At 49.7% G+C, this 10,757-nt stretch overlaps 1 protein-coding gene across 5 annotated transcripts in view; it reads left to right on the forward strand.

Moving 5' to 3' along the window:
- Positions 1-10,757, forward strand: part of NSMF (NMDA receptor synaptonuclear signaling and neuronal migration factor) — a 73,703-nt gene that overhangs the window by 53,368 nt on the left and 9,578 nt on the right. For 4 of the 5 annotated variants that reach the window (XM_067561567.1, XM_067561568.1, XM_067561563.1 and 1 more), the window contains 3 exons: positions 1,202-1,281; positions 2,437-2,539; positions 6,114-6,189. In XM_067561567.1, the coding sequence (XP_067417668.1) occupies positions 1,202-1,281; positions 2,437-2,539; positions 6,114-6,189 (259 nt within the window). Of the gene's footprint in view, positions 1-1,201; positions 1,282-2,436; positions 2,540-4,257; positions 4,442-6,113; positions 6,190-10,757 lie in introns of those variants that run through there. The other variant, XM_067561564.1, reaches the window with a different exon arrangement.

Below are 10,757 nucleotides of genomic sequence, written 5' to 3' on the forward strand. Positions count from 1 at the left end.
TGGCTCTTTGGCTGAAAATTCACACTGGGGACCGCCTCGGCTGCCGTTCAGTATTCTGTCTAAACCATTGGAGTCATCCAGTCAGGGAGAAGAGACAACCACTCTGTGACCTAGGCAACTAATGGCTCCAGGTGCATCGCAAAGAGTGAATAGTCTAAGCAAACCGTTCGTGGGCAGCCTGAAAGCTGAAAATGATTCTGCAGCTCCTAATAGAGCAGCCGGGTTCCCAGAGCCCGGGCGTGGTTCTCACACGCGACAGCAGCTGAAAACAGGAATACGTTGACAGCAAGGTCAGGGCTGGGTTCTGCTTAGCCTTGCTGCAGGTGCACAGGGGGGGAGGAGTGGCCATAAGGAGCCTTCCCCCCGGCCGGTGGCTGTGTAGGAGCCGAGCAGAGTTGTAGCACAAGGACTGCTCCCTGATTGCTCTGCCAGGGATGTCGGGTGCCCCAGAGGGGAAGAGTGTCGTGTAGGCTGAGCCAGGGCCCATCCCCAGCTGACTGGCCATCTAAGGGGAGAGGGCTAGGAGTGCCTCGCTGAGGCAGACTGCCTCCAGTGCTCCTGGCGGGAGGGGGGGATGTGCTCCTGGCGGGGGGTGGGGGGGGGATGTGCTCCTGGCGGGGGGCGGGGGGGGATGTGCTCCTGGGGGGGGGGGGGGATGTGCTCCTGGCGGGGGGCGGGGGGGATGTGCACACTGGGCCAAATCCTGAGGCCTTTGCTGAATTTTCACTCCGTTGTTACTCAAGAAAATGTCCATTGAAATCCCTGGGAGTTTGTCCTGAATAAGGACAGTGTGAAAACGGAGTGAGGAGCTCCGCCATTAGCAGAGCCATTATCTGCTAAATATTATTTCTTACATGGCTACAGCTGCCCTGGGAATCCCTCGGCACCGCCTGGTCAGAACGCTGCAGGTCTGCGAGCTGGCCCTAACCGTTGTATTTGCCAAGCTGTTAACCAGCATCTCTGTGGAGAAGATCCCACTTAAGGCCAGACGTGGAGACCAGGGCTGTTTGTCCATCCATCTAAAGCAAAGTCAACCTGCTTTGTGACTTTTAGTGTCACTCCCAGAGTGGAGAGTCTGTGTCTGCTTCTCAGAGAACAGTCTCGCAGAAGCTCAGCCACTACAGCTGGGAAAGGCCAGTCCATTTCTGTGAGGCCAGGGCAAGGTGGTTTGCTACCGTCTCTCTCTCTCTTCTCCCTGCAGGGGGGTCCTGGCCACTTATATTTGCTGAAGAATAAAGTTGCCACCTTTGCCAAAGTGGAGAAGGAGGAAGATATGATCCTGTGAGTCGCTTTATTATTTCCCAGCCCTCTGTGAAGTTTCTCTGGTCTAATGAATGTAGGTGAAGGCGGGAGGGCGGGCTGAAATTTTATTCATTGATTCCAAGCCAGAAGAGACCCTTACAATGATCTGGTCTGAACTCCTGTGTCATACAGGCCGGAGAACTTCCCTGCATTAATTCCTGTTTGAACTAGAGCAGAGCTTTTAGAAAAACATCCAGTGTTGTTTTAAAAGTTGCCAGTGATGGAGAATCTACCACGACCTCGGTACATGGTTCCAGTGGTTATTTCCCCTCCCTGTTAAAATGTGCACCTCCGTTCCAGTCTGAATGTGTCGAGCTTTGGCTTGCAGCCATTGGATCTTGTTATACCTTCGTCTGCGAGACCGAAGAGCTCATTATCAAATATTTATTCCCCATGAAGCTAGCTATATACCGCTCAAGTCACCCCTCAACTTCCTCTTTGTTACACAGACTAGCTTGAGCTCCTCTAGTCTGTCACTTTGCCCACAGGGACGTCTGTCTGGGCCTTTACCCACTACGCGTGCTTTCTGGTACTTTCTGCCCTCAGCATGAACCAATGCTGCCCTGATCTTTTAAAGTGTTAACCTTGGTAATATCATGCAGCACTATTGGCAGGAATGGTGGAAAGGGAGCAAAGAGAAAAACAAAAGGAGAAAGATGAAAGAAGAGGGAATGTAAAATCCCTGGCAACTACGAAGTAAAATGTAAAAGTATTGAGGGGAGAGGGGTCCAACTGCGCTGCCCTGCTTGGCAGAGGCAAAGCTTGTGAGTGGGCGGTCAAATAATTATTCTGCAGGGGGAAATGCCAAGTATTAGTCACAATGATCAACTGGCCAAGCTGTGCTATGAGAGCTCGACACTGCGCCATCTCGGCAGAGCATCAGCAACCCACCACGTGTGTGTGCAGGTGCCCTGTGCTGCAGGCAGGTTAAACCCACCTTACAGGCATGGAACAGAGGCATGGGGGATTTCCATGGGAAAACTTGCAAATGATCTGAGGGAGAGAGGCTTGTGTTTCCTCCAGGGTGGTCCTACTTTGGTCCCCCTGGACAGCATGTGTCCAATGCCTGGGCGTCTGCCTCTGCCGAGGGGGTGGATTGTAAATGATCATTTTGTTTCCTCCTATTACTTCTAGCTTCTGGAAGCGGCTGAGCCGATTGATGAGCAAAGTCAACCCCGAGCCAAATATCATTCACATCATGGGCTGCTACGTTCTGGGAAACCCCAATGGGGAGAAGGTAAGGTGTCCCTGGGGCATGGCCAGAAGCTCTCTCTTGGCAGGTCATCCGCAGTGGCACAGAGTTGGGAGATTTGGCAAACGGACTTTCTCCTCTCATACTGAGGGCATGTTGCTCTTTTCCCAGCCCCCCTTCTCTCCGCAGCCACGTGCTGCACATCCCACCCCATGGAGAGAGCAGCTTGGCTGGGCTGCTGCTTTGAAAGGATCAGCCCCCCTGAGAGCTGTACACTAGATAGGCAGGGAGGTGTACGAGGGGTGGTAGGGAGGCAAGAAGGGACTGCTCAGTTTGCCATGTTGGGGCCTTTCAGGAAACCGAAGAATGGGGACATAATTCTTCCTTGCAGCCTTTGGGTTTCCGCTGCTCTGAGATGCGGCCTGAGCCGTTTCTTTCTGTGGTTGGAGAGCTGAAGTTCTCAAGGACATTAGATGGTGTTAGGAACTGGTGGGTCCCTTCTGTGCTGCCTGCCATCCCCTGACTCCCTCCAGGGGCTCTCAGTGCCCTCCGATGTGTAAGGTTCGAGCTTAAACCTGCTGCTTCTTGCACCTTGGCATGAGGAGGTTCTAGGCCAGTTTCATGGATTGCAGGATGCCAGGAAACCAGGGCAGCCCTGGTGCAACTTCCATTGAGCTCAGTCACTGGGCTGTGCATTCAGTAGTGCTACGGTCTCCTTTGGTCAGTGGCTTTGCTGTTCACCCTCTCCCTGGCGTCGATGACTGGCACTGATGGAGAACTCTGTGGAGAAGGTCCCACGAAGGCAGCAAGCCAAGCATAGGGTGTTTCTAGCTTTGTTCAGAGTAACTCTGCACATCACTAAGTAGAATCAGCCAGTGTATAGAATCAAATTGGGAGAACATTCCCCCTGCGCCTCCTGGTTCTGTGAGCAGATTAGCGCCCTGTCGGGAAGGGCTGGGGAAAACATGGGGTTAAGCAGAGACTATTCTGTGATGACCAAGAATGTCCTTTGCTGAAGAGAAGGGCCTGTGCTTACATATCAGACTGCTGTGAAAGGAATGGGGGTCGGAGGATCCAGCTACAGCGACCGTGTGAACACACATGATCTGCCACTCCAAGGTGCTAGCAAGGTTATGAAGATCACTGCTGCTCAAATGCCAGTTTGCAGAGCACTTCCCACTGTGCTTTGCTCTGTAAACCTGATGCCTGTTTTTGTGTCTACCACACATGAAAACATTTGGCATCTTGCCAAGTGTTTGTGTGCCTTGGATTGGACAGTGTTTGAATCATGCTTTACGTAGGGCAAGTCAAGATAAATATTACATACCATCAAAAGAAGGAGGGGCCGGATCCTGCTGCCCGTGAAGTCAGTGGGAGTTGGACTATTGCTGTCAGTGCAGACAGCCTTGTGATGGAGCTGCTCTGCCATCCAAAATGCATGTGCCAGCGTTGCTGATATCTGGAGGATGCGTTTAAGGCCTATATCCCACCCACGTCCCCCACAAGCATCCAGATAACTGGGAATGCATCAACCACAAAATAAAATAAATATCCCTAGACTCTCTTCTAAAGCCCGCTGTGCTGAGGCAGGACCAAATAAACCTAGAGCAGCCCAGACACGGGGTTGTCTCACCTTTTCTTACAAACCTCCAGTGATGGGGATTCCACAACCTCCCTGGGACGCCTGTTCCAGAGAATAACTACGCTTAGACCTAGAAAGCTTTTCCTGGTCACTGACTTTGCTGATCTCTCCTTTGCTGCAGATGAGGCCCGTTACTACTTCTCCTACCTTCAGTGGATGTGGAAAGCAGTTAACCACTCTGCTCCTTGTTACAGCCCTTAACATAGTTGAAGCCTGTTGTCAAATCCCCCCCGTCTTCTTTTCTCAAGACTAAAGATGACCAGTTTTTGTAACCCTCCCTCGTTGGGCAGATGCCCAGAACTGGCCACAGTCTCCAGTGGAGATCTCACCAGCGCTGAGTGGGACAGTTACTTCCCGTCGCTTACAGACGATACGCCTGTTACACCGTAGGCGTAGTCTGACTGCTCTGCTGGGGGGTGGGGCATGAGTGCATGTGGGCACAGGCACACGCTGGTCAGTTCCTCTGGCTCTCTGGGTACCTCTGGTACCAGTCCCTCTGGTACCTGGGCTGCCAGTGCTGGCAGAGGAGAGGGGCTGGCTTAATGGGGGAGCCCCTGCTGCTGCTGCCAAGGGGATGCCACGTGCCAGGCTCCCACTTCTCCTCCTTCCCATATCTCCTGCTATTCCCTATCCCATTTCTACACTGCCCGTTCCCACTGCCCCCTACTCCATCCCCTCCATCCCATTCCCCTGTCCCCTTCTTACTGTGCCATATCCCATCCCCCTTCCTTCCCCACTCACTCCCCCACACCTCACCCTCCTTCCTCCCTCCACGGGCTCTCACCGTTGTACAGGAAAAAGGATGGTGGCCATGCAGGGAGCCCAGCACCCACAGCAGGGCAGTAGACTGGCACTAGAAGCCAGGAGGTGGGGTCCCACTGCAGAGGCAGCAAGCCACCAGCAGAAGCGGCTGTTCCAGCCCGGGCCTGGCCTTGGGAAGATGGGTTGAGTGAGCCCAAAACGGGCTGGGAAGAGGCACAGTGTGGGAACGACAGAGCCCCTCTCTCCCCTGGCAGCTCGGCGTTTGCAGCAATAGTAGGGGGCCGTGGCACATGACCCTGTGTGTCCCTGCACACCTTGCCTCTGTCTGGGCGCCAATGTCCTCCTGTCCGCCCCCAAACTACACCGATGGCTAATACACCCACACACATTAGCCCTGTTCACGACTGCATCACATGGTTGGCTCCTGTTCAGTGTGTGATCCACTTCACCCCCACAGCCTTTTCAGCAGTGCTGCTGCTTAGTGCGCTTTCCCTACCGACAACCAAAAGGGCAGTTTGGGGTAGCCTGGGAACTTCAAAGGGAGCTGGGCACCTAACCCCGTAGGTGCCTTTGAAAATCACAGCAGCCTTATTCAGCTGCCCCCCATAGGCAGGATTCTTTCAGTGGTGGCGTGTGCTGGCTCCTCGTGCCCAGCACAGCTGTAAGCTGCCAGGCCAGGGCTGGCCTGTGAAGTGGGTGGGACAGGGCTTTGCCTGGTGGCTGTGGTAGGCAGCGCAGCATGGCAGCGAGCGTAGATCCGGGAGTCACGTACCAGTCGGACAGTGACTCCAGAGTCAGGGTCGGGAAGCCAAGCCAAAGGTCTGGGCAAGGAGACCAGGACAAGACTGGAGTGGGCAGGAGTCAGGCTGGAAGCAGGGGCTGGCGCAGGGGCTAGAGAAGGAAGTGGAAGCAAACACAGCTGTGGGCATGTCACACGTTGAGCAGCCACTGCTGCTGCCACTGCACGGCTCCAGTAGCAGGTTGCTGGCTCCCCTGCCTGAGCAGGATGCTTGGCCATTTGGAGAAGACCCGTGGGCCCTGTTGAGCTTGCTGGGTTGCCTAGCGCCCAGGCCGGGAGCCACGTGTGCCCCTGCCAAGCAGGCCCTACTGTTCTCTCCCATTGCGCTGCGTCCTGCCAGTCAGTTATTTAATTTGAAGCGTCTGGCATGCCCCTTTCGATTCCGCTACTAACGTCTACAACTTGTCTCATTTCAGCTATTTCAGAATCTGAAAAACCTAATGAATCCTTATAGGGTTGTCTTTGAGTCTCCACTTGAACTTTCAGCTCAAGGTAATTGCTTTTGCTAGAAATGTGTGTGTGTGCTCCTGACGCTAACTGCCTCCTCCATGGGTCAGTGTTACAAAGAAACACGCTTCAGCTTCCTGAAGCCCTATCACAAAAAAACCAAGTCACTGCAATCGTCCCTTTGTTTGTAACAACAGCATGATTTGTTTGTGTGTGGGTTCTTCCTGAGGTTGTGTGAGCTGGTTCAGCTTTTCACTTTCACGTCCCACCCCCATTTTGCCTTTCAACTGCACCCTTCATTGTGCTTGTAGTCGGACAGCCTCTACAGAGCTAATGTGGAACTCAGATCAACAAGGAGCTGTAACAGGAGCTGGACAAATAATTGATTTTTTTTGGCAGTTCCAAACCAAAACATTTCAGTTCAGGTTGAACCGAAACTGAAATTTTCCAAATTTTTGGTGACTCAGAAGAAGTCCATTTCAGGTCTCTGCCAGAGCTGGGATTTGAACCTTGAGCGCCTACATCTGGGGTGAGTGCCCTAACTGTTGGGCTAAAGGGGTGGGAAAGTAGCACCTCTTCCTCTGGCTTTTTTGTGGCTGACTGAAGCTTTGTGTCAAATTTGCAAATCGTTTCAACTCAACTGAAACTGCATTTTTGTCAAATAAACTTTGCTTTAAAAAAATGTTTGCCTAGAACTACCTAGAACCCTTCTGGAAACAGATCGCTTAGGAGATGCAGTAAGTTACCAGAGCATGCTGATGTCAGTAGGAGAGAAGCACATACATAGAGCCCCGCGCGGATACAAAAATGTGGCTCCGCATCTAAATCCCCTTGTGTCTGACCCGTGATCTGCACTCTGTCTTCTATCTGTATCTGCATCCACACCGCACCCACAGCAGCTCGCTATCTCACAGTGCCTCTCAGGAGGAGCGTCTGTGTGTATTTCGGTTGCAAAGGTCTGCAGCTCAGAGCCTATGAGGCTGCTTCCCCACCTTTGAGATCCTATATTCCCTCCTCCCCCCATCCTCCAAAACAGAGAATGGAGAGGTGATCGATCAAGACAGGCAGCAAAATCCCCCAGGCTCCTATCACTGCAGTTTAAGCAGCCAAGCAATTTAGGAAACCTCTCCCGACTTCATTGCTGTATCAGCTCAGCTGGAGAGGGAAGCAGCCGCTTCTGCAAAGTAAGCACCTGAAAGAGAGACTGTTGGATGCCATGTCAGAGCCCTGGCACTGCCTGTCTCGTGCACCATCTCCAGCAGTCGCCATCCCAGACGCTGCAGTGGAAGGAGATTTTTAAAAAATCTGAATACACTGAGAGGTGAAGAAAATCCCTTCCTGATCCCTGCTGGTGGCTGGCTGAAAATCAGAAGGGAGTCCCACAGCTGCTGAGCCCTGCATCGTACAATTTCACTCATAAATTTTGTCCGGCTCTTTTTAAAAACTAATTAAGTTCTTTGCCCCCCCTACAACTACTGTTCCAGACCTAGGCTGTTCCAGAACCTCCCCCTCTGATGGTTAGAAACAGTCTTCTAATTTGCAGCCTGAATTTGTTCATGGCCAGTTTATATCCATTTGTTCTTGTGCCAATACTGTGCTTTAGCTTAAATAGTCCTTCACCCTCCCTGACATTTACCTCCCTAGTATATTTAGAGAGAGCAATCGTATCCCCTCTCAATCTACTTTTCACTAGACTAAACAAGCCAAGCTCTTCCAGTCTGCCCTCATAAAACAGGCCCTCCATTCCCCTGATCATAGTAGCTCTTCTCTGCACCTGTTCCAGTTCAAATTCATCTTTCTTGAACATGGGTGACCAGAATTGTGCAGAGTATTCCATATGAGTGCCTTGTACAATGGCATTAATACTTCTGTATCTCACTGGAAACGCCTTGCCTGATACAGCCAAGGATTGCATTTGGCTTTTGCCCAGCTGCATCTCACTGGTGGCTCATAGTCCTCTTGTGATTGACCCACACACCCAGCTCCCTCTCCTCTGTCACTTCTGACTGAAAAGTCCCCAGCTTGTAGCAGAAATTCTTATTATTAGTCCGTAAATGTATGACCATGCACTGTGTACTGTTGAATTACATTCCATTTCAAGGTCATCCAGATCTTCCTGTATAATATTCTGATCCTCCTCTATATTGACAATGCCTCCCAACCTTATATCTTCAGCAAATGTCATTAGCATACTCCTACTCTTTGTGCCAAGGTCATTAATAAAATTATTGAATAAGACTGGTCCCAAGACTGATCCTTGAGGAACTCGACTAGTAATCTCCATCCAGTCCAATACTTCATCTTTCATTACACCCCACTGCCTTCTCCCCTTTAGCCAGTGCCTTATTCACCTTACAGTTTTTATACTGATCCCCATCTTCCCTATTTTAACTAATAATTTACCATGTGATACTGTGTCAAATGCTTTACTGAAGTCCAGGTATATTAGATCTATTGCGTTTCCCTTATCTAAAAAATCTGTTATTTTCTCAAAGAAGGAAATCAGGTTAGTCTGGCACTATCTACCTTTGGTAAGCCCATGTGGCATTACATCCTCTTTATCATTTGCCTCCATGAATTTAATTATTCTTTTCTTCACACTTTGTTCTAAAGCCTTGCATACTATGAAGTCAGACTAACAGGTCTGTAATTGGCACATTCTGGGTGCAATCCAGACCCGTGAGGGGCTGTGTCACCTCTTACTCTGTAATCCTGAGTGTCTCACAATGCCTTGCCACTGTGGCTTTGCCTGGGATGCCTACTGTCAGCAACAAGCATGGCCTCTATCTACGTACGAGACAGCCCTGGTCCAATGCTTTGGATCCCGGAGCCTTCCTGCAACACCACAAATTTCCACCAGCCTTGGTTAACAACTGGTGTAGTGACTCCACACTCTTCTCAGCCCAAAATTTTCCCAAAACCTGTGTTCTGAAATGTCCAGCCCTGTCCAGGAACAATCAGAGAGATATTAAGGTTCACTGCCCCTTTAAGGAGTCAATGTTCAACAGTTGATTACTTTAACTGGAGTTACCAAACACAGCACAGCGCTGGATTGGTTTAGATTAAAAATAAAAACAAGTTTATTAACAAACGAAGATAAGCTTTTAAGTGAATTCAAGTATAAGAGATAAAGTCAGAAATGGTTACCAGCAAATGAAAGGGAAAACCATGCATCTAAAAGTCTAAAACTTAATCTAGCAAGTTGTGGTTCCAAGCTTTGTTCAGGATGGCCTTTCTCACCCGCGGGCTTCCAGCAAGTTGGTGACTGACCCTCTCCTTGGTCAGGATCTGTCCCCAAGACCCAAAGGTGCTGGTGCATTTGTCTTCTTTGGTCAAAGAGATAACTAGGGGTTCTCTGCCCCTTTTTTATATAGTCCATTGAATCATTGGTTCTTCTGAAGGATTCTTCTCCTCCCCTCCCTGCCCCTCTTCCCCTCCCCCCCTGCAGTAAAGTTCGTTCAAACTGTGACCTTAGGCCATGGGGAGTCTGGTGGTGAAGGAGGCTCCCTGCTCTTTCTTCCCCCACTTGTGTTTGCTGAAATGCCAATTGTTCTGTTTCCTGCCATCTCCTCCCCCTACCATCTGGAGGACGCTGCTTACTACCTAAATGTAAACTGAGGTAAATACACATTCCTTTGTTTAGAATAAACCTGTTTAACAACTTTTACCTAGCCAGAGCTGTCTGGTGTGTGCTAACAACATCAGACGGGGAATTCATAACTTTACATATAATATTGCTTCAGACATTTGAGTATGATATTATTGACCAGTGAGTAATTAGTTTACAGATTATATCTCACAAGGTATAGTTTGTACAAAGATTATTACAGTAGTGTGTAGGGTGTGAATACAGGGATGGTTTCGGTCACACCTGGATCATTTTTTCCCTTTCTTAAGTCTAGGTATAATGTTAGCTATTCTCTAGTCATATGGTATTACTTCTAAATAGATAGATTTATTAAAATTCTTTGCTACCTGACTAGCAATCTCATGTGCCAGTTCTTTCAGTATTCTGGGATGGAAATTGTCCAGTCCCCCCCATTTGAGTGCATTATGCGCTATGTTTTTCTTCCACCTGAGATGTGGTAATTTGCATTTCTAGATCATCAGCCATACTACCTTCATACTATATGATAAACCTCATTGAAAACCGAGGCAAAGCATTCATTTAGTTTTTGGGCCACATCTAGTTTATCTTTAATCTCGCTTCCAGCCACACTGCAACATGGCCCAGCCTCATCCTTCCTTATTCTCTTTTTATTTACAGAACTAAAAAGCATCGTATTATTTATCCTCTCCTACCTTTGTTTTCTTGGGAGCATGAGCATTAGGTTATAGGCACTCAGGACATTTCCTCTCCCTAGACCAGGCAGCTTTGGGTCCAAATTTTAATTCCCATTATTATTATTTATTTGTATTACTGTCGCACGTAGGAATCCAGGCACTGTACAAATACAGAACAAAAAGACAGCCCCTGCCTCAAAGAGCTTACAATCTGCAAGAATCTGAGCACCCTAACTCTGCTTGACATTAACAAGATCATCCTCAACTCCCACTGATTTGAGTTGAGGTCCTCAGCATTTTGGCAGGGGCACTGTGCACCTCAAAGGAGG

The sequence above is a fragment of the Emydura macquarii genome, unplaced genomic scaffold (genome assembly GCF_026122565.2).
Source record: "Emydura macquarii macquarii isolate MOO-44397 ecotype Brisbane River unplaced genomic scaffold, CSIRO-AGI_Emac_v2 contig_2417, whole genome shotgun sequence".
Lineage (NCBI taxonomy): Eukaryota > Metazoa > Chordata > Testudines > Chelidae > Emydura > Emydura macquarii.